General features: G+C 48.3%; 1 protein-coding gene across 2 annotated transcripts; it reads right to left on the reverse strand.

Moving 5' to 3' along the window:
* Positions 1-19: 19 nt before the first annotated feature.
* Positions 20-24,444, reverse strand: LOC148136870 (uncharacterized). Of its 2 annotated transcripts, none has more exons than XM_087982951.1 (2): positions 24,231-24,444; positions 20-2,866 (listed from the first exon to the last, which is right to left on the reverse strand). In XM_087982951.1, the coding sequence occupies exon 2, from the start codon at positions 2,575-2,577 to the stop codon at positions 1,297-1,299; it is 1,281 nt and encodes a 426-aa protein (XP_087839077.1). In that variant the 5' UTR covers positions 2,578-2,866; positions 24,231-24,444; the 3' UTR covers positions 20-1,296. The 2 variants fall into 2 exon arrangements, with proteins under 2 accessions (XP_087839077.1, XP_087839076.1); XM_087982950.1 differs by having other exon boundaries at positions 20-2,959.
* Positions 24,445-24,455: the final 11 nt, after the last annotated feature.

Genomic DNA, 24,455 nt, shown 5'->3' on the forward strand with positions numbered 1-24,455 from the left:
ATATCTACATCATGCACAATTAGGTTAGTACTTTCCAGTTTATTTCCGCATATCTCCCCATGTGATAGTAATAACTGTTTCAGGTCATTTTGATTTTCTTGTGGAAGGTAACTCAATAATTTATCCCAATTTTTGGTAACTTCCTCATTGTTTAATTTGATTTGAGGAATGTCCAATTCATAATCCTCTGAACTTGGTTCTTCCTTCTGTGCTGTATTCATTAACACCTTCTCCTCTTGCTTTCCTTCCCTATTGTTAGCACGGATGTTGGTGTGTATTGGTCTGTCCGTTCCTGTTTGGTGGATGCCTGTCCTTTGTGTCAGGGTGGTTCCGTATCGATGGGTATGGGTGTGTTTCAGTCAGTCCCTTGATGTGATTAGGAGATGGGTTTCAATATTAATTAATTCCAGAGTTTTGGTCTATGAGTCATGGGTAGTGTTGGTCTAGTGTGGATTTGATCTGTCCTCTGTCTCCTATCTCCCGGTCACGTGGGCGGACCGGCAGCTGCTGAGTTCTGTGGGTTTAAAGCTGCGACTGCTGTTTAAAACACAAAATGAATTCTTATAGTTTCCTGATGTAGGCATAGTCCCATGGCCAAAAGCAGGGCGGCTCTGATGCCCACTTGCAGTCCCCCCTTTCGGCAAGGGGTTGGACACGTCCACACCCCCGGCTCCTCGCCTGGTACATTCCGCCGGCCGTCCTGCTGCAGTCATGGGGCCTTTGGATAGTCCCGGGAGAAGGTCACATTACCTCGAGCCCTGTGAGCTCATGGTGCCTGATCGCCCGCCAGGAGTCGATGGTGTGGAGCATGGTCTTCCTGGCCTTTCGTTTTTTGTGCTGGCGGCATGAATGACACGCCAGCAGGAGCCAGGCCAGAGCCAGCAGTAACTGTATGCCTACAATGGTGTGCGAGATGACTCGGATCCAGGGAAGGATGTTTACGTTCAGGCCCCAATCCCACACCCTCTGTGCCCACCCCTGGGACTGCAGAGCTGTGTCTGTTTCCTCCTCTAGGTCCTTTACATGAGACTGCAACTGGTGATACAATTTCACTGAGTGTCCTACCCGGTCCTAAGCTCCCGTAAGACCTCAGCCAAATGTGGGATGGGGGCTTGTTCAGGCTCCTGATAGTCCCTAAGGGTGTCCCTGAATTTATCAGTAGTTTGTATGGACTCGGCGTTCCGTCGTCGGACCTCTGAGATGTGAGCTTGCCCAACCGTGACTGCGCGCCTGAGGGTGAAGCAGAACTCGTGCTGGGGAATCGGGCACTGCAGTCCGTTATACCAAAATGAGGTTTCAAGAGTGGAGACACAATATTGTCCCCCCCCCACCATACCCCGCCCTAGTGAAGTGGGGACCCGTGGGTTCGATTTCAAGGGTGCAGCCCTGTGTCCGGTTGAACCCGCAGTCCTCTGTTTCACTCCTTCGTAAGGGGTGAGGGCAGATGGTAATTGCCCCCCGCTGCTTGCAGCCTGTAAGCGGCACCCCGTACACAGCGCCGTTTCGAGATATGGCTATGTGGTGAGCTAATCGATATTTGAGGGAAGCGTTTTCCCGTATGACTCCGATGTTCTCAATGTGAAACAGGGGAAATGGCCCCGACTCTGGGGTGACCACAGGGATCAGGAGGACAATCCCGACTCCTGTCGCCTCACTGACCTCAAAGTCGGGCATCACTGGGTATATTCTGGTCATACCCTTCGGAGTCCGGCTGTCGAGCGGCCCGGAGCGCCCCGCGAGTGAGGCCAGTTTGGCACTGTCGATCCAGTTGGGCACCTCCCCCCTTTGGACCTGGTCAAGATTATGCCGGATCTGGGCTACCATCCACAGGCCATACGCATGGCACAGCTGTCCCTCGTTGATATGGGCCGTGTTTTCTCTTTCCCGGTCTGTAAGGCGGTTAATGGTGTGGGCGTGTGTCTCCAGGACTGCAATGCCGTCGAGCTGGGTGTATGCTCCCTCTTCCCCCAGGCGTGCCTGGTCTGCCTGATTTGTGAGAGACCTCTGTAGCAGGTCCCTCATTACCCCTTTTAGTTGCTCAACCTTTTCGTTAAGGCCCTGGATGTCTAGGGAGTTTACTACGGATGTCCCCGTGTTGAGTCCTGTGAGAGCATCATTGACTATGTCCCGTCTGTATCGTTGTGTGTGCGTGTTATGTATATCATTTCGGTAGTGGGTTGCCCCCATGGCGTCTATGGCCCTCTCTATAATCTCCTTCCTCATCATGGCGTATAAGTTGCGTACCTGTGATGTGCAATAGTCCGGTACCCAGATGCCCGATATATTGACCAGCACAGGCACGCCCTCGTGTCGGACGTTGTCATAAAGGGTCTCTCCCTCATCCCACAATACCAGTCCCTCCGCGGGCCCCGGTCCCAGAGAGGGGCATGGCAATATCTCGGGAATTGTGGTCGGGGGCGGTGTGGTCGGGGCGGGTGGAAAGCACAAATACAAAGAGACTACCGCGGCATTAGTAGGCTCGTAATATCCGCATACAGACAAATCCCGTACAGTAAAGGCATCAAAGGCCGGGGCAGAGGAGAGATCCTCTGGCATGGCACACATTGTCCCGAACATGCAACCCCCAAGTCCATCGCCTCAGCATGTCGGAGGCAGGTCGGCCGCGGGTCGCGCTCCGATGTGCAGAATAAACAGAGTGTCTGTACGCCCGGGAGAACTTCCAGCCAGGCATTGTAGAACACGTCGATCACATCGGGCTTGTCCCTTGCAGGAATACAGATGGCGTCGGACGCGTTGAAGGCAACACCGTGGCGGTAGAAGTTGTCGTATATTTTGGGGAAGGAAGGCACTAGTCATAGGCAAAGAGGAGAGCAGGGAGGAGAGCGGTACACCGGTGAAGCATGATCTGTGGGAAGAGAGGGAGAGAGGCACCCTTACCAAGGGTGTAGGGTTAGTGTGTGTAGGAGCAGGTCTCCCTGGAACCGGTCCACCCGTTGCACTGTAAGGAGAAAGAGGGGCGGTTAGAGTCAGTATTCAGGAGTTCAACTATCGTGTGTCTAGTGTGTAAAATTATCTGGCCGGACATAGTGACCGGCTCACACACCTGGACCGCCCATGCGGCGCAATCCAGCGCCGCCACGCAGTGGTGCATGCCCTTCACGACCGGGGACTCCTTTGTGGAGTAGTAACCCACTGGTCTCATGAGGTCGCCTGAGGTTTGGGTGACAACAGCGCTGTAAAACCCCCCCTCGAGTCCGTAAAAGATGTGGAAGGGCTTCGGGGAGGCGCAGGGCCGGGGCGCTGAGGAGATGGGATTTTAACTTAGAGTAAGCGTCGTCCTGTTCGGGTCCCAATACCACCCTCTCCGCTCCCGGCCTGCCCCCCTTCACCAGCCCCTGAATGGGTTCGGCAATAGTGGTGAAATGTGCAATGAAGGGTCGGCAGTAGTTAAAAAACCCCAAGACACGGCGGATTCCCCTGACTGTGTCCGGCCGCGGCATGTCGGCGATGGCCGACTTGCGGTCGGCGGGTAAGGTCTTGCTCCCCTGGCTGATGTCGTGTCCCAGGTAGCGGACTTTAGCCAGTCCGACCTGGGTCTTTGTGGGGTTTATTTGGAATCCTGCCCGGCCGAGGGTCCACAGGACAGCGGCCAGGGCCCCCAGGTGTTGGCGCGCATCCGCGGACGCGATCAAAAGGTCATCTACATATTGTAGGAGGGTGCTCGAGAAGGGGGAGAGGTCGCACCCTCCAGGGTCCGGCTCATGACCCTGTGGAAAATGTTAGGGCTATTGTGGAAGCCCTGTGGCAGGCGGGTCCATGTGTACTGCCTGTCCTGCAGCATGAAGGCAAACTTGTCCTGTGAGTCACGGTGCAGGGGAATGGACTAAAAGCCATTTGCCACGTCCAGGACCATAAATATCCGATGTGAGGGTTCGAGGCCATTGAAGATGGTGGTCGGGCTGGCTACGATAGGGTGTTCTTTGGGGGTGACCCTATTGAGTGCCGTGTAGTCGATGGTGAGCCTGTAGCTGCCATCCGGCTTCCGGACTGGCCATATAGGGGAGTTGGTGGTGGACACCATGGGGCGCAGGACACCGTGCCAGGTGAGCTCGGCAACGATTGCCTCAGTGGCGCGCAGCGCCTCAGGTTTAGTCGGGTATTGTCGGTGTGGGGCGTGTACAGGCCTAGGTATCCGATCAGGAGGGGAGCGGACGAGGCCGCAGTCCTGCTTGCTCGTGGCCCACACCTCCGGGACTAGTTGGCAGACGGCACCGAAGGCACCATCCTTGCCCCAGTCCCGGGCGATGGGCACACTGGGTGCAACTGTAGCGACAGATTTGGTGGGCACCCATCTCCACCTCCTGGGAGGTCTTGTGAAGATCGCGGGATGTCCACAGGAGGCGACGGTGGAACGCGTCCACCACCGCCCCCAGCTCGCCCAGGAGGTCGATACCCATGATCGTCCCCTCCGAGTTTGGGCAAACCCAGAAATGTACGGGGAGTAAAATGTTGTCTACCTCTAAGAGGACAGCCTCGCTTCGGCGTGCAATAACCAAGCTCCCCCCAACTCCTTTAATGGAAATGGAGTGGTGGGTTGAGGGAAGGTCGAGGTTGGTGAGGGAGACCGACGCCCCCGTATCAATCAAAATCTTGCATCGGCAGCCCCCTAGCGATGCGGAAACCCAGATACGGGGGTTGGCTCCCGGGATGGGGGCCGACGCAACTCAGTCTTTGCCTCGAGCGAGCATCTGTAAAAGCTCGAGCAGCTGGCCCCGACTGACTTGATCCCAGTCGGGGGTGGTGGGTTTCGGCCCTGGGCTGCGGGTTTTGTGGGGTCCGGGGTCGCTGAAGACCCCTTGTCTGGGGCGTTCCTGGTCGTGGTGGCGTGAAGAGTGCGGCTGTGAGGGTGGCCGGCCCTCCTTCTGGCCCCAGGGACGTCGGAAAGAGAGCGGGCAGTGGGCTTTTCGGTGTCCCGGCTGTTTGCAGCGGAAGCAAACATCCCATTCGTCCGTCGAAGCTGCCGCAACGGCAGGCGCCGCTCGGCTGTCCATGGTCATGGCCCAGTTCTCAAGCTCCGCAAAGGTGACATAGGGCAGCAGGCCCGTCCGTAGGACTGCCTGGTGTGCGGGGCTCAGACCGTCTTTGTATAATTGAATGAATGCGGGGTTTTGCCTATCAGCGTCGGGAACCCCGCTGTGTGCTCGGAATGCCTCAAACTTGCGGACCCCATATTCCTGGGCGCACTCCCCAGGCTTCTCAGTGATACCCACAATCGCGTTCCAGTCGACCGGTGTATGGCCGAGCACCTCGCTGACATCAGCCTTGAAGTCGGCGAGGGCAACCTCCTGTTCGCGACGGCTGTCGCTGAGGTCAGCGCACCAGGACCCGGTCTGGTGCGCGGGCCGGAGCCTGGACCACAGGTTCTCCGGGAGTTTGGTCCGAACCAGGCCGGCCACGTCCCTATTGTGAAGGTTGTGGCAGATCTGCATTTCCCTAAGCCTCTGCCAGAATTCTGCGTTATTGTTCCTGGGGCGTCAGGGCGGGGAGCCTGTCCAGAAGTTTCATGGTGTCGCCCGGGGTCAGGGAGACGTAGGTCATCTTAAGGCGGGGGTTATGGGCAAGGGTCGTGGCCCGTCCTCTCTCCCCTCCCCTGGGGGTATATTCAACTTTTACCGGAGCTGCACAGGCATAGCCCGAGCACGATTCCCGGGGGCCCTGATTGTCCGTGAGCCCCTCCCAGTCCCAGGTGGGGGACGGCGGGGCGCTGGGTGCATTGGTTAAGGTCGGTAAAACCGTACGGGCAGCAAGCGCCTGGGCTTCTAGATGCTCCGTGGCCTGCTGCTTCTTGTCTTGGACATAAAGCTGAACCTTGCCGGCAAGCCTGACGTGTGCCTGTAGCACCAGGACGCAAGCTTTCTCGTACCTATCTTTCTTCAGGCGGGCCCACCACTCGCGCTGTACATCCAGCGGGTCAGCGGCTTCCCAGCCTGAGCGAAGCATAGCCTTAATAAGTGTCTTATTCTTGTCGGCTATAAAACGGGTAAGGGAACCCTCAGGCCCCCAATCTAGGTCTTCGGCCGCGCTCCCACCCATGGTAGGGGCGCAGTGGGTGTAACTTAACAGAAGCTAATTTAAAGTAAAGCTAGCAGGCGTGCTAAGGGATGTTGCTGGCACTGGCTTATTAATCTCCCAGTCGGGGAGCCCACTCCCTGTAAGTCAAACCCTAGCCCCGTGGGTCAACCTGGGAGGGGGGGGGGAATAGTTACAGATGGGGCGCGTGTCGATTCCTGAGCGCGCAACCCCGGGTTTCCGTGAGTCTCTCTCTCACCGCCTGACGTTCAGCGGTCATGTGTACCCCACAAGCACTGGGCGTGAACCAGGGGCCCGAGTGCAAGGGGGGGGGGCGTGAAGTCAGACCTAACCGCGCCTGATCCTACAGAGGCCAATACCTCGGGACCGCGAGGTCAATGGGCAGAGCGTATAACTGCCGGTTGGCCCAAAGGCCCCGCGTCTTGGGCTGGTTTGGAGGACTTCCCTTCTTGTAGCGCGCGTAGACCTCCCAGCCTCTACCGCGTACGCAAGGAAGGCGCTAAAACCAGGCTCAACGTACAATGGGGCCCCCTAACTCTCACTGCAGAGGTCAACCAGGAAGGCTTGTTTGGTCGGTTTTTAAACAGGGGGGGTCAATCTGTCAGGGTCTCGTACCTAAAGTCGTCGGTCCAAGGATAGTCCTTCAGTCACAGTAGCACATTGACAATAAATGACAATAATAATAATCACGCACACATTTACTAGTGTTCCGCGACCCCAATCGCCCACCCGCGAAGGATCACTCACACACACACACTTTTAAAGAGTACTCTACCGTTACACGACTGCCGGACTCGCTCTGTCCACAGGTTCAGATAACGGCCGGCAGTGAAGTCCCTTGCGGAGCACTGGGAGACTTTTACACGAGAAGTAAAAGAGTAAAGATACTCACCCAGTGCCGTCGCAGGGATCCAACAGCCGTCGTTAACCAGGACGAAGCCCCCAATTGTTAGCGCGGATTAAATGATATCAGTCCGAGCCCAGAGTGCGGTTCAACAATCGGTTTATTGCTACAGTAACACCGGCAGAGATCAACCGAGGTCCGAATCTCGTCTGCTCTCCTGTTCCCGCGCGCTGTTACATATTATATACTTTTAGTTGTCAGGATGTATGGAATTTGAGGATGAATGGAATGATCGTTCCCCATCATCACTGGAGTAGGTGCAAATAGTATGTTTCCTGCCATCCCAGGAGAGTTGCAGGGCACGCACAATAGGGTGCTAATTGGTTTATGTAAAACGGGTCCGGGTATTATCTGCTAGCACCCCCCTTTGTTCCCTTGGGGTATTGGTGTGTATTGGTCTGTCCGTTTCTGTCTGGTGGATGCCTGTCCTTTGTGTCAGGGTGGCTCCGTATCGATGGGTATGGGTGTGTTTCAGTCAGTCTCTTGATGTGATTAGGAGATGGGTTTCCATATTAATTAATTCCAGAGTTTTGGTCTATGAGTCATGGGTAGTGTTGGTCTAGTGTTGATTTGATCTGTCCTCTGTCTCCTATCTCCCGGTCACGTGGGCGGACCGGCAGCTGCTGAGTTCTGTGGGTTTAAAGCTGCGACTGCTGTTTAAAACACAAAATGAATTCTTATAGTTTCCTGATGTAGGCATAGTCCCGTGGCCAAAAGCAGGGCGGCTTTGATGCCCGCTTGCACTATCAAAATATCTTTTGAGCATATTCACATGACACACACAGTGAGATTTCTTCCTGCCTGGAGTCCTTGTCAAGTCATTCACCTCACTCACTATGATCAGGTCCACTAAACCTGGCTTTTAAAGGTTCACCTATTACTGGAAGTAACACCAATACCTTATTCCCAACTGCTTCCTGTTTCATTATATGCTGTGATATTTTAAATGTTGTCTAGCCATCTCCAGCTCTATTTAATAGTTCTCTAAAATTTGACACATATTTTAAATGGGTGGTCTCTGAATTCTGACTTATTAATTTTGCCTTAATCAAATTTAACAGTCCTCTTACTTCATGCCCAAACATTAATTCAAATGGACTGAATTTGGTTGATTTATTTGGTGTATCTCTGATCACAAAAAGTACAAACGGACCTCCCTTGTCCCAATCACCTGGATAATCCTGACCATGAGCCCTTAACTAAAGTAATCTCTCTAGTGCTCCCTGCAATTCTGGATTGTACGCAGTAGATTTGAATTGCTTCATTCCCACATTATCCATAACCTCCTTGAATAGTTTGGATGTGAAATTTGATCCTTGATCTGACTGGATCTCTATTGGTAGTCCATATCTAGTGAAAGATTTAAACAATTCTTCTATAATCCTTTTAGCTGTAATTTTGCGTAATGGGATTACCTCTGGATATCTAGTCGATACATCCATTATTGTTAATAAATACTTATTCCCACTTTTTGTTTGAAGTAGGGGACCTACACAATCAATCAAGATATTTGTGAAAGATTCCTCAAATGCTGGAATAAGTATTAAAGGTGCAGGTTTTATTACAGACTGGGGTTTTCCGATTAGTTAACATATACGATATGTCTGGCAAAATTCTACATCCTTGTGCAGTACAGGCCAGTAAAAATGTCTTTGTATCTTAGCCTGTGTTTTCCTCACCCCTAAATGACCTCCAAGTGGTAGCTCATGCACCACTCTCAGCACCTCCTTTCTATACCCTACTGGCAAAACAATTTGATGAATCTCTGCCCATTTCTTATCTGGTTGAATATATGATGGTCTCCATTTCCTCATTAAGGCATCATTCATTAAGTAATAGCACAAGGATGCATTCACTCTCCTTGTTGTAAATGCTTTTTGATGCAATTGTTTTAACTCATCTTTCTGGTGCACGATGTCAGGTCTGAGCACTGCCGTTTTAAGGCATCGAATGGCAGTGGCCTCAAAGCGGAAGCCTACCGCTGCCCTGCTCACTATATCCTGTGGCAGCGACCAGCCAAGACCATTGCTAACCACCACATCCCTGACCCTGGCCACCCTTACCGGGATGGCCCTCCCCTCCAATAGCCACTCAAACACGTGAGCATGGAGGTGTGGATTCCTGACCAATGGCTTCATGATGACAGCCGCTACTCCTGCTGGAGGGTAGGCATGATGCAACTCGATGATGTTCCAAACAGTGATCAGGTCCTGGTAAAAGACAGGCAGTGTCCTGAGAGCGACCTCCAGACCATCACGGTTGATCAACAGGAGCTGCGTGTCATGGTTGAGGTATCGCTGCAAGGCCTGAAGGCAGAAAATCACCACCTGGGTGTGAACACACACTAGCAACTGACTGCTCTCCTCAATAGGAAGACTCAGAACCTGTGCTGCGACCCAGCACGTTTTTTTGTCCCAGAAGAAGTGAACCAACATTCTCTGGATGTCAGCAACAAAACCAGGAGGAGGGACCAAAGGGACCAGCCGGTACCAAAATATGGCAGCAACCAGCTGGTTTATGACCGAACTCAGAGCAGTCCTGTCCAGCTGCCTAGGCGAGCCAAGACCTTGGCCTCCGGCTCCTGCCAGTTCATGGGACAGGATTCCTCAGCTGGGCTGAGGTAGACACCCAGATAGAGGAGATGGGTGGTACTCCAGCTGAACCCTCGTAACTCGTCCACTGGTGTGGGTAAATCATGTGGGCCATCACGGAAGCCAGACGAGAAGCCAACAGCCTGGCAAAAACTTTGCAGAAAGTGACCACTCCACGCCAAGAAAGGGACAACTCTTCGGTAGTAAGAAACTCCCCCAGGACCTGTGCATAGGCGCTTCCCAGAATGCCCTGAAAAACTCCACAGTCAGCGCATCCAGCCCAAGGGACTTGTGGTAAGAGCTGTGTGGTAAGAGTGAATTTGGGCCCTGATACCCTCTGGATCAGAGACAAGGGACCCATTGTTGGCCAGCAGCACAAGGAGCTGCTGACATTGTGCTGTGCCTTTTTTCTAGCAAGTAGAAGAAGGGGGAGCCGCAGTCCAGGTCCTGGAGGAGCCAGATCAGAGACCCAATGAGCTGCAGGTCTTGGAGTGCGGTGTTCTCTTCGTACACCCCCTTCAGGGCTGGTCCACATCGGGCTGACTGAGATGTGACTCCAGATCGAACACCACCTCCTCCAACTCCTCAATCCTTGATTTCCGTCTTTTTGTTCACCTCCTCGCATACGCCTGTCAGAAAGCGCGGACATGAGCCTTGCCCATGTCCCACCATAGCCTCAGGGAGGGGAAACTTCCCCGTTTCCTTCTCCAGTTGGCCCAGAACCAACAAAACAAGTCCCAGAACCGCTCATCCTCCAGCAGCAGGTTGTTAAAGTGGCAGTACGCGGACACGAGCCTCGGGGCTCGGTGTTGTCCTGGGGGAGGGGGTGTGGGTGCGGCGGCATCACCCGCGGCTGCTGGTGTGGGCTGGGGGGCAGTTCCTTATGTGCCCCACCTTACGGCACAGGTGACACGCACGCCGTCCAGAAGATGTGGTAGGCTGCGCCCTTGTGAAGGAGCTTAAAGGAGCCCTCTGCGACATCCTCCCGGGCCAGGGAAATAACACCTGGCGCTGGAAGGAGTAGATGTGTTTGAGGGTGGGGTCCTTCAGACCAAGCAGGAGCGGTTGGACATCCGAATGGATCTTCCCCAGTGTTTGAAGGTGGGGGAGAAAGAGCTCGTTGGCAATAAAGGGCGGGACATTAGAGATCACAACCCCCTGGGCCGTGATCTCCAATGGGTCAACAGGTAGGTATGTCCTGCCCACAATGAGCCCCTTCTCCACGGACAGATGGACCGCCTGCTCGGTCTTTACGAGAAACATGGCCTTCCCGTACATGCGGGCTGCAGCAACCATGGCCAGTGAGCTGACCAGACTAGCTACAGCCTTACTGCAGGCCTCGATAGTCATATTGGGATGGGGATAGGCCTTCACCCCCAGGCGTTTAGTCAGGTGCCTGAAGGAGGATATATTTGCAGCTAGGGTTTGAGCAGCCAAGCCTAAGGCAGTGGCTACCCCGGCATAGGTGCGGCTGGGGCCTGCTGTCTTGGGGCTCATCATGTTTTGGGTTTTAGATTGCCTGACAAAGGCTCAACTAGCATGACTTTGATCACCATGGGCAGCACAGCGGCACAGTGGTTAGCCTCACAGCGTCAGAGTCCCAGGTTCAATTCCCGCCTCAGGCGACTCTCTGTGTGGAGTTTGCACATTCCCCCCATGTCTGCATGGGTTTCCTCTGGGTGCTCCGGTTTCCTCCCACAGTCCAAAAATGTGCAGGTTAGGTGAATTGGCCATGCTAAAGTGTTAGGTGAAGGGGTAAATGTAGGGGAATGGGTCTGGGTGGGTTGCGCATCGGCGGGTCGGTGTGGACTTGCAGTAAACAATGAGGCAAGGATAGTAAAAAGGCATCCCTTGTGCAATGCCAGTTAACAAGGTTAAGAACATCCTTTGTATAATGCCAAATGGCTTATGTTTACTGTTGATGCTTGCTGATTGTAATGGTCACCCAATCAATATAGATGTTGCCTTATTTGGATGATGCTCGTGGTAAGTGGCTATGGTATTCCTTAAAAATCTGCTGTTTGAGAGAAAGACCGAGAACTCATGTCTCTGTGCTGATGGGAGATCGTTCTCTCTCTCTCTCTCTCTCTGTCTTTCTCCAGGGCCTAGAACAAAGGGGAAGAAGGTAGACCCATACTGTGCCTCTGAGCATTTGCTTCGACTAAAGTAGGGAAGTGATCGCAGTGCCCGTTGATGAGATATTTGTATCATTGGTAGTCACAGGTGAGGTGCTGGAAGACTGGAAGTTGGCTAACATAGTGCCACTATTTAAGAAAGGTGGTAAGGTAAAGCCAGGCAACTATAGACCGGTGAGCCTGACATCACAGTGGTGGGCAGGACCAGATGGACCAATGAGCTGAGAAGTGGCATATTGGGTTTAATTCAGATAAATGTGAGGTGCTGCATTTTTGGGAAAGCAAATCTTAGCAGGACTTATACACTTAATGGTAAGGTCCTAGGGAGTGTTGCTGAACAAAGAGACCTTGGAGTGCAGGTTCATAGCACCTTGAAAATGGAGTCGCATGTAGAAAGGATAGTGAAGAAGGCTTTTGGTATGCTTTCCTTTATTGGTCAGAGTATTGAGTACAGGAGTTGGGAGATCATGTTGCGGCTGTACAGGACATTGGTTAGGCCACTGTTGGAATATTGCGTGCAATTCTGGTCTCCTTCCTATCAGAAAGATGTGAAACTTGAAAAGGTTCAGAAAAGACTTACAAGGATGTTGCCAGGGTTAGAGGATTTGAGCTACGGGGAGAAGCTGAACAGGCTGGGCTGTTTTGCCCAGAGCGTTGGAGGCTGAGGAGTGACCTTATAGAGGTTTACAAAATTATGAGGGGCATGGATAGGATAAATAGACAATGTATTTTCCCTAGGGTCAGGGAGTCCAGAACTAGAGGGCATAGATTTAGGGTGAGAGGGAAAAGATATAAAAGAGACTTAAGGGGCAACGTTTTCACGCAGAGGGTGGTACGTGTATGGAATGAGCTGCCAGAGGATATGGTGGAGGCTGGTACAATTGCAACATTTAAGAGGCATTTGGATGGGTATAGGAAGGGTTTGGAGGGACATGGGCCGGGTGCTGGCAGGTGGGACTAGATTGGGTTGAGATATCTGGTCGGCATGGACAGGTTGGACCGAAAGGTCTGTTTCCATGCTGTACATCTCTATGACTCTAAGTTGTTGGAGGGAATCCTGAGGGAGAAGGACTGACTAGTGATAGTCAGCATGGCTTTGTACGTGGGAAATCATGTCGTACTCACTTGATTGAGTTTTTTGAAGTAACAAAGAGGATTGATGAGGGCAGAGCAGTGGACATGATCTATTTAGATTTCAGTTGAGGATCCAAAACTGAATACAGGCTGAGGTAGTTGTTGTCATGAACAACCGCGTAACAGATGTTCTTAATAACTTAGGTGGCAATAAAATGGCTTCTCAATGCAAATAACATGACAAAATGGCTTCATGGCTGCAAATTGACAATTCTGCTAAAAGCTGCATAAAATGGTTTTTAATTCTGCTATAGCTTCATAAGTGACTAACCACAGTCTGCTTCAATAGAGATTAGCAGACAATGCTCCCTTTACAGCATAGAAATAACTAGACTAGATAAGACATCACTGGCCATCCTAACTGACCTTCAGGTACAGGTGCAATGGCTCAGTTAGTGAGATAAGGGTGGCCTGAGTGTTGGAAAACAAAGTTGGTTTCCAGGAAATATCACTGGACCAAGTAACTGTCAAATAAAGCAATATTGTATATATTGATTGGTAATAGTCTGAATGTACTCTGCGATCATGGCCTGTATCCTTCTTTGTATCAAGCCATGTGTGCAGCTCCTCCGAGGAATATAGATGTGCACAACCTCTGTGTTTCTGGATACTCTGTACCCAACTGTATGAAGAAATAAATAATGAAGTGTTAAAGAACCAGACCGATTGTGAGTGCTTATTGGCCGATCATGGAACAGAGACCCCTCCCCCCCCCCCTCCAATTTGGTCAAGTTGGTATTGTCTAAATTGATTTCCAAATTATTCTGTGTAAGATGAAACACAGAAATATTGTGATATGTAACAAGACTATCAGGGTTTGAGAATGTCGAGAAGGTTGTGCAGAAATCATTAGTCTTGCTCATTGTCGGGTTGTTGATTAGTGACAGTTTTAAATTGAGATTATCTTCTCTGTTGTGTCTGTTTGGCTTGGCTTGTCTTGCTTTGTTGCTTTGTCTTGTTTGCTATGGTTTTGTTCTGTTTGTCTTGGTGTTTGTTCTTGGTTTATGAAGTATAGAAGGTGGTTGCTACTTTTGTCACGTTAAAGAAAGAAAAAAGCTGACCAGTGATACAATTCTCACACATTTGGTTAGGCTGCTATGTGCTACAGCCAGGGTTAATGAGGCTAAACTCCCTAACTTTGACTGTTCTGGAATTTGAGTGCCTCATTACCCTTAAATGTGAGACAGAGAGAGAGAGAGAGACAGAGACTCAGTGCTGATTCCCTGCAGCTGGCAGAACGTTTAACCCTTTAAGATTCGGTTTGAATGCACATTTGCTTGTTGGCGATTGAATGTTTGTGTTCTGTTCCCTGGAGCATGAGATCTGGGACTGTTTTGAATTTGATTTCCATTTGTCGCAGTATATCTGGGCCTCAGGTGCAGAATCATTCTATTCCACGATGAGAACAGGTCTCTTGTTCAATTTTAGTTATAATCTAAACCTAACATTGAGGAAAATCACTTCAGACTTTAACATTTGCTCATTGAGTGGAGGAATTGCATGAACCTTATTTAATTTAGTTAAATTTTGTAAATCTGGAAGTATAAAGATAGATTCAAAATATCCCATAGCAAGAGCATTGTTTCAGAAAATGATACGAGCAGATTTTTTTTCAGATTTGTTTGTTTCAACTTAATTTTAAGACAGCTGTGTTTCATTCGTGATTATGGTGTGCCAGTCATAGCTTTATTTTATAGGTAAAAACAATGAGTGCAGATGCTGGAAACCAGATTCTGGATCAGTGGTGCTGGAAGAGCACAGCAGTTCAGGCAGCATCCGAGGAGCAGTAAAATCGACGTTTCGGGCAAAAGCCCTTATCAATTCTCCTCCCTCAATGACAATTGAAGTTTCAATTCAACATAAGACCATAAGAAATAGGAGTGGAATTAAGGCCATTCAGTCCATCGAGTCCACTCCGCCATTCAATCATGGCTGATCGGTATTTCAACGCCACTTACCCACACTCTCCCCGTATCCCTTAATTCCTTGCGAGATTAAGAATTTATCAAGCTCTGCCTTGAAGACATTTAACATTCCAGTCTCCAATGTGCTCCGTGGCAATGAATTCCACAGGCCCACCACCCTCTGGCTGAAGAAATGTCTCTTAATTTCCATTCTAAATTGACCCCCTCTAATTCTAAGGCTGTGCCCACTGTCTCCCTGCCCAATGGAAACAATTTCCCAGTGTCCACCCTTTCTAAGCCATGCATTATCTTGTAAGTTTCTATTAGATCTCCCCTCGACCTTCTAAACTCTAACGAATACAATCCCAGGATCATCAGCCGTTCCTCGTATGTTAGGCCTACCATCTGTGCGAATCTCCCATGGACACGCTCCAGTGCTAGCATGTCCTTCTTGAGATGTGGGGCCCAAAACTGGACACAGTATTCTAAATGAGGCCTAACCAGAGCTTTATAAAGTCTCAGTAGCACATCTCCGCTTTTACATTCCAACCATCTTGAAATAAATGACAACATTATATTTGCTTTCTTAACCATGGATTCAACCTGCAAGTCAACCTTTAGAGAATCCTGGACTAGCACTCCCAGATGTCTGTGTACTTTGGCTTTATGAATTTTCTCACCCTTTATAAAATAGTCCATGCCTGTGTTCTTTTTTCCAAAGTGTAAGACCTCGCATTTGCTCACACTGAATTTCATAAGCCATTTCTTGAACCATTCTCCTAAACTGTCTAAATTTTTCTGTAGCCTCGCCACCTCCTCAGAATCACCTGCCTGTCTACCTAACTTCGTATCATCAGCGAACTTCGCCAGAATGCCCCCAGTCTCTCCATCAGATAATTTATATATAAAGTGAATAGCTGCGGCGCCAACACTAAACCCTGCGGGACACCAGTTGTCACCAGCTGCAAGTCCGAAAAAGAATGTTTCATACCAACTCTCTGCCTTCTGTTAGACAGCCAATCCTCAATCCATGCCAATAACTCATCTCGAACACCATGGGCCCTCACCTTACTCAGCTGCCTCCTGTGAGGCACCTTGTCAAAGGCCTTTTGGAAGTTTAGGTAGATGACATCCACCGAGTTTCCCTGGTCTAACTCTACCATATTATGTTGTTACCTCTTCAAAGAATTCTAACAGGTTTGTCAGGTCCATCCTCCCCTTACTAAATCCATGATGACTTGTTCTAATCCGCCCCTGCACTTCCAAGAATTTAGAAATCTCATCCTTAACAATGGATTCTAGAATTTTACCTATAACTGAGGTTAGGCTAATCGGCCTATAATTTTCCACGTATTATCTTGATCCTTTCTTGAACAAGGGGGTTACAACAGTGATTTTCCGATCATCTGGGACTTTCCCTGACTCCAGTGACTTTTGAAAGATTACAACCAATGCCTCTGCTATTTCTTCAGCCATCTCCCTCAGAACTCTAGAATATAGCCCATCCAGGCCAGGAGATTTATCAATTTTTAGACCTTTTAGCTTATCAAGTACTTTCTCCTTTGTAATGGCGACCATACTCAACTCTGCCCCTTGACTCTCCTTAATTGCTGGGATAATACTCATGTCTTCCACTGTGAAGACTGACACAAAAGTATTTATTAACTTCTTCAGCTATTTCCTTATCTCCCATCACCAGCCTTCCTGCATCAGTTTGGAGCGGCTCAATCTCTACTTGTGCCTCTCATTTGTTTATGTATTGAAAGAAACTTTTACTATCATTTCTAATATTACTGACTAGCTTACCTTCATATTTGATCCTCTCCTTCCTTATTTCTCTCTGTTATCCTCTGTTTGTTTTTGTAGTCTTCCCAATATTCTGATTTCTCAGTACTCTTGGCCACATTATTGGCTCTCTTTTTTTTCTGTGAAACTTTGTCAGCCATGGTTGTCTAATCCCATGCCCCTGGTCCTGACCACTGCTTGGAGGTCTGTACATAACTCCCATTATGGTTTTTTTTGCCTTTGTGGTTCCTCAACTCCACCCACATCATCTGATCCTATGTCATTTAATGCGATAGATTTAATTTCATTCTTAACTAGCAGGGCAACCTCGCCCCCTCTCCCTACCCCCGTCTTTTCGATAAATTGTAAAACCTTGGATGTTTAACTGCCAGTCCTGAACCCCCTGCAACCATGTCTCTGTGATGCCTACCACATCATAATCATTTACGATGATTTGTGCTGTTAATTCATCTACTTTGTTTTCAGGTAATGCTAATTTTCTTATCTTCATGATTTCCATCACCTCTACCTAAGTTATCCATCCTTTTTGCTTCATTCCTAGTGTGCCTTGAACTTAAACCCCGCACGTGCTAACCTGCTGCTTATTTTTCTACTTGACTCCACACTCCCTGTTGCTTTCCCTTTCCCCTGACTCACAAGTTTAAACATTTTCACGCAGAGGTGGTACATGTATGGAATGAGTTACCAGAGGAAGTAGTGGAGGCTAGTACAATTACAACATTTAAAAGACATCTGGATGGGTATATGAATAGGAAGGGTTTAAGAGAGATACGGGCCAGGTGCTGGCAGGTGGGACTAGATTAAGTTGGGATATCTGGTCAGCATGGACAAGTTGGACCAAAGGGTCTGTTTCTGTGCTATATAAAGTCCTAGTGACCATTCTATTTATCCTTTATATTGTGATAAATCATGCAACAAAATTAATATCCTATTGTTAATATCTGCGTTTTTGGATTCGGCTATTATTTGTGCATTAGAAGTTTTTTGTTACCATGTGAGTAGACAAGACATTTTAAAGCCCTGCAGTCACTTCATGGCCTGTAGCATTGTAAATGAGCAATGACTGGTCAGGACCGCTTAAGGAACCTAATCTAGGATTTACATTAAGGGACTAGGACAATGGATTTCAGAGTTGGAAACTGTATATATTTTACATTTTAAATATTGAATACTGAATAAATGAATTTCCAGTTTATATTGATGACTTTTGAAATGTCTTAGCCACTTGTTCAGTTCCTCCTCTGAAATACAGGTAATGATTATTTTATTTATTCTCTTTTTAATAATCAATTGTATTAGCACTGAATCACAAAATCAGAATTAATTGGCAGGATCGCTTGGCTTTATTCCTTTACACATTGTCTCATTGCCTCACAGTTAATTTGAAGTATGGTTGCATTAATTCGTTGCTAACTAAAGAAAGGAAAGATACCTTACTGGCCAGATGACGGTATTCTGCATGTGATTGGGGGATAGAGGTATGTATAGTAGATGGAACTCCCAAAAGCTGGGAGGTGTTCATAGCTGACTGTGAATGGATAGATGAAAGAATAAAAGGGACATGAGAAACAGTGTCAGGCCACTAAGGCTAAGGAAAATACAAACAGGGTTAAAGCAACAACGCTGTAAAATAAAGAACTTAGATTCTACTCGGAATCCCGAGCCTATGTCTGGCATACCGACCTTCTTTGAGGATGGGGATTTTATTCCTGGATATCAGTTGAGCCCCTGACATCTCCTGATTGTCCCCAGCACACACACACACACACACACACACCCTCCCCTTTCCTTCTTTTGAAAATGAAGCATCCAGTCTTCGAAGCCGATATCATGGGGATGAGTGGCCTGCGCCATCCTAAACCAGGGCCCATCCTGGGAACCAGAGTAATGTTGATGAAGCATGCCCCTGACCGCAAGAACAAACCAGCCCAGTTTGCTCAATACGTCCAAAGGACGATACAGATGTAAATGCAGTAAAATTCTGGGAGTAGCCCGAATACAAATGGCTTGTGTTGTAAGACTGAAATACGTGGCCATCTGTCTGACGGAAATGGTTTACAATTGAAAAAATAATCGAGAAGCTGAGTCACGTTTGTTTAACCCTGTGCTTTTGCAATGTTTTCCTTCTGGTGTCACTGACATGATCCAGACAAACAACATGAACTAGTCCAGGAATTTCCAGTTGCAAATGAGGTGAGCAGTGGTTTTCTATTGGGATGACCAGAACTAGACTGAACTACTATGCAAGTTACAGATAAAACTGATTATACCCAGCACCCTCATGATCCCCAATGTCATGTGCCAGCCCCGACAGGGTTGATTGGGACCAGGATACCCACTGGGGGTCGAAACTACCTCAGATGCCCACCCAGCGACCACTGCTGAGCAACGTTTTCCCGAGAGGACCCTTGAAATGGGGACAGGCAGGCCTCAGTATTACACCTTTGTGACTGGGAACAAGACAGCAAAATCCCCCAAGGACGAATGGCTGGCCCTTGCTTTAACTGTGGAAATATGGCCATTTGGGAGTGATGTGTCTTTAATGTTACCTTGGAGCTAATGCGGACAATCAACATGCTTGCGTCCTTGCAAAAGGAAAATCTGCTAATGTACACTGACTCACTGTTATACTTTTGGTGTGACCCACGATTATGGAGTCTTGTGGGAACATAGAGAATTTTTAACCCCCACAGGGTGGCATTATAGTAATGCTGTTTTGCCCAATCAATCTGGCAGTTATCAAGATGTTTGGGTCACGCTGAGGCAACTGATACGGTTTCCAAAGTAATGGGTAGGTGGAGTCTGCTGCCATGCAGGCAGCCTTACACCCCAAACTTCTGGTCACATTGGGCCTCCAGCAAAACCCAAGTAGAGACAATATGGGGACAGATTTGCCAGACCTGGGTAAGGTACAGAAATCACAGGAAAAGTCCCCTGCTGAAGAGCATAAACTATGGCCTCAAATAGGGTACTCCCTCGATACTCAAACCAAAATGTGGGTAACTTCTGCTGGACATGTTTGTGCTCCTTCTTTGCTGCTGCCTATTTTAGTTGATTATGTGTATTATTGTACACACTTGAGTAAGGAGGGAATGGTTAATACTCTATTACAATGGACATGCTGTTGGCTCCAACCTCGATGGGAGGGACCCTTCCAGGTTCTCCTCAACATCCCTACTGCTGATAAGTTCACCGGGCACCTCCCCCACCATTGCAAGGTCATCGGATGAGCCCCTCGCAAGGGGTGAGATGATGAAGATTGAACTAACCCTGATATGTGGATTCGTCATCATCGGCATTAATACTCAAGAAGGGACTATTTATCAGTGTGCTCCTGAACAACCAGAGGCTGCGTAACATTTATGCCGAAAAGTTGTCCTTGTGGGCCAAGAGACTGATTCCTTCGATGCATGAAACATTACCAAGAATGATTGTCGCAATGGTCAACTGCATCAAGAAGATTGGACAGTTCGTTTACAGGACAAGTCTCAATGGCTTTTACCTTGTCAAGGTGTTTTATGCCAGTTTGATTACAGTTGTGCTATGGGTGGCCCTGTAAGCCTTGCCTCTATTCAAAGAGGTCTAAATTGGCGTGCCGCAAAAGAGAAAAGGGGGAAATGTTATCTTTCACCAACAATCTGTTTCTTCAAAGTCACAATAAAATATTTGACTGGGATGAAGTGGTCTCTTAAGGCCTCACATCAGCGTTGGACTTCTTGACCCCCTTTCCCCCTCCCGAATCCCAATGACAGAGTATAACACTTCTAACGTGTTTACCAGACATAATGTTTCTTTTGACTATTACTTATCCCCACCTGCTTGGTGCTTATGGACTTCCTCTAATAAGTCTGGGGTAGCCTATCCAAATTGTTACAACAGTACAGGATAGGGGTGTGCTTACATAAATGTGACTAAGACCTTGGTCAAATGTATTAACCGCTACTACTCCCCTGTGGGGCCTTGCATCTCATGTGTATGCCTACGAGAGGAGTGTGTCCCGGTTATTACCAGTGTTTAGGCTCTTCGTGGTATGGGTAACAGCACCACCCACCTTCATCTTCCCAATTGTGGGATGGAATGAACTAGTCTGGGACAATAACAGCATCTCTTTGTCTTTTTATTGAACAGCTTTCACCCTAAGCACCCAGGGCGACCATACTTTGTAGCCATGGACTACCCATACATTCGGGGTAGTCACAAAGACAAGCCTGCTTCTTATTGGGAAGCCCCCTCCATCATCTATACTAAACCTGGTTACTATTTTTTCAGCCAAGGCAGAGTGACCAACTTCCTCGTTCTTGATGAAATAGGTACTCCCCGTGCTGTCGCTGTAGGGACAATTTTCCAGACTGCTGTTCCCTGTCCAACTACCTGGGAACGGGGTTGGGGTTTCCCTACCAAAACGTTCAGTTTCACCTGAATTCTGCACACATTGGAGAGATGCCAAGGCTTTGGGCAACAGTAAAGCCCAGTCTGTGGACTTGGCATTTCTTAGTGCTTTTTCCTGCAGGAATTATTAGCCACCCAAACTGAAATTATCTTACTTGCGGCCTCACCCTCTTGGACAACAAGAAGGCTGCAGCATTAGCAGGTGTTAAGGGTATGCTCTCAGAATTACGTCTATTTTCCCAGCAAAACCGGTACGTCCTCGACTACCAACTCGGCAAAGAGGGTGGGGTTCACGCCATAGTAAAGGGCAAGTGTATGATGGGGGTTACCGACCTCATCGAGAATATTACCAAGCATTTGGATAACATCCACACCTTCCTCAATCAAATGACAGAAGGCACTGGATTGAGAGATTGGGGTTTTGGCTCATTGTACAACGGTTGATAAATCTGGCAATGTATATTGGTATTATTTTAATTTGTCTCTTTGCTGGCATTGCTATTGTTAAATGTATCATTGCCAAGCTAATAACTTCTGTTGACAACAGTGGTTCCCCCCAGAAGATGCTTCTTCTCCATCCAAATGAAGGTGAGGAGGAGCGGTTGCCCACCCTTGCTTCCTCCTCTTTGGAGGAGGAAGTATGGCAGGCTCTAGTGTCCATTGGATTGGACTGATCTAATCTATGCCCTCCCATCCTATGGTGTGGTCATGGAATGACCGAACGGGGGAGTTGAGGATCTGAAATCTGAATACAGGCTGAGGTAACTAGTTGTTGTCAGGAACAACCACTTAACAAATGCTCTTAATAACTTAGGTGACAATAAAATGGCTTTTCAATACAAATAACGTGACAAAATGGCTTTATGGCTGCAAATTGACAATTCTGCTAAAAGCTGCATAAAATGGCTTTTAATTCTGCTCTAGCTTCATAATTGACTAACCACAGTCTGCTTCAATAGAGATTAGCAAACAATGCTCCCTTTACAGCAATGAAATAACTAGACTAGATAAGACATTACTGGCCATCCTAATTGACCTTCAAATGCAGATGTAATGGCTTGGTTAGTGAGATAAGGATGGCCTGAGTGTTGGAAAACAAAGTTGGTTTCCAGGAAATATCATTGGACCAAGTAGCTATCAAATAAAACAATATTGTATATATTGATTGGTAACTGAATGTACTTCGCGATCATGGCCTGTACCTTTCTTTAAAAGTATGAAAATGTCTTTGTTTTAAACCATGTGTGCAGCCCTTCCGAGGAATACAGATGTATACAAGCTCTGTGTTTCTGGATGCTCTGTAACCAGCCGTACGAACAAATAAAGAATGAAGTCTTAAAAAACCAGACCGATTGTGAGCTTTTATTGACCGAGCATGGAACAGAGAGAACCAACCCCCCTCCCCACTTCCCAGGGGTCCAGATCTTCACAGTAAGATATTCAGCAAGGTTGGATCTCATGAAATACGAGGAGAACTAGCCATATGGATACAGAGCTAGCTTGAAAGTAGAAGACAGAGGGTGGTGATGGAGGGTTGCTTTTCAGACTGGAGGCCTGTGACCAGTAGTGTACCACAAGAATCAGTGCTGGGTGCACTACGTTTTGTCATTTATATAAATCATTTGGATGTGAACATAGAAGGTATAGTTAGTAAGTTTGCAGATGACACCAAAATTGGAGATGTAGTGGACAGCAAAGAAGGTTACCTCAGAATACAATAGGATGTTGATTAGTTGGACCAATGGGCTGAGAAGTGGTAAATGGAATTTAATTTAGATAAATGCGAGGTGCTGCATTTTGGGAAAGCAAATCAGAGGAGGACTCAATGGTGACGTCCTGGGCAGTGTTGCTGAACAAAGAGACCTTGGAGTGCAGGTTCATAGTTCCTTGAAAGTAGAGTCGCAGGTTGATAGAAGAGTGAAGACGTTTGATATGCTTACCTTTACTGGTCAAAGCATTGAGTAAAGGAGTTGGGAGGTCATGTTGTGGCTATACAAAATATTGGTTGGGCCACTTTTGGAATATTGTGTGCAATTCTGGTCTCCTTCCTATTGGAAGGAGGTTGTGAAACATGAAAGGCTTCAGAAAAGAGTTACAAGGATGTTGTCTGGGTTGGAAGATTTGAGCTATAGGGAGAGGCTGAGTCGGCTGGGGCTATTTTCCCTGGAGCATCGGAGGCTGAGGGGTGACCTCATAGTGATTTATAAAATCATGAGAGGCATGGATAGGTGAATAGACAAGATCTTTTCCCTGGACAGCGAGAGTCCAGAACTAGAAGGCATGGTTTTTTGGTGAGAGGGGAAAGATATAAAAGGGACCTAAGGGGAACTTTTCCACAGAGAAGGTGGTGCGTGTTTGGAATGAGCTATCAGAGGAAGCGGTGGAGGCTGGTACAGTTACAGCATTTAAAAGGCAACCGAATAGGAAGGGTTTGGAGGGACATGGGCCAAGTGCTAGCAAATGGGACTAGATTAGGTTAGGATAGCTGGTCAGCATGGACGATTTGGACCAAAAGTCTGTTTCTGTGCTGTGCATCTCTATGACTGTAAGTCCACATCAACTCTCTGAAGAGTAAATCACCCCAGACCCATTCCCCAAACATATTACTCTACATTTACCCCTGATTAATGCACCTAACCGACACATCTCTAAACATTACAGACAATTTAACATGGCCATTTCACCCAACCTGCACATCCTTGGAATGTGGGACGAAACACACGCAGACATGGAGAGCATGTGCAAACTCCACACAGTCAGTTGCTCGAGTTTGGAACTGCATCTGTGAGGCAGCAGTGCTAACCATCGAACCACTGTGCCTCCTGTTAGCTGTGGTAACAGAGCGGCGACGATGATAAGCAAAGGGGCTGGGACTGGGTGGGATGTTCTTCAGAAGATTGCTGTGGGTTGATGAAGGGCTTTTGCCCGAAACATCAATTTTCCTGCTCCTCGGATGCTGCCTGACCTGCTGTGCTTTTCCAGCGCCACTCTTGATCTAGACTTCTTTCTGCACTGGAAGGACTGTATAATTCTACAAAAACAAATCACTGGAGAAACTCAGCAGATCTGGCAGCATCTGTGCAGCAAAAGCAGAGATAATGTGTCGAATCCAATTAGCCTTTTTCGGAATTGACTCCAAACATTAATTGTATTTTATCTCCACGAATGTTAGCAGACCTGCAGAATTTCTCCAACAGTTTTCCTTTTTGCCCCCAATGGCAAGACTTAACATTGAGTCCTGTAGACTGCACCCCCCCTCCCCTCCCCTCCCCTCCCCTCCCTCCCCAAACAGCAAGCGAAGCAACGATTTACTTGCATTTTTCTCGGTGTGGTCTTACTTTACCGGCGGCTCACTTTGCGATCTCTACCATGAGTACACAAAACGCAACACGCTCTTTGTGTAAATGTAACCCCGAGCCTCATGACGATTCATGACGATTTCGAAATCGCAATCTTTGTCCGACCGCCGTTTGTCTTGAGGAGCCTGCCGTAGTTCTGGCGCACGCGCACCCGACGGTACCGCCAGGGACACGGCCTCCTC

This window comes from Chiloscyllium plagiosum, unplaced genomic scaffold (assembly GCF_037043375.1).
Source record: "Chiloscyllium plagiosum isolate Xiang-an unplaced genomic scaffold, Cpla_swu_hap1 HiC_scaffold_44, whole genome shotgun sequence".
NCBI lineage: Eukaryota > Metazoa > Chordata > Chondrichthyes > Orectolobiformes > Hemiscylliidae > Chiloscyllium > Chiloscyllium plagiosum.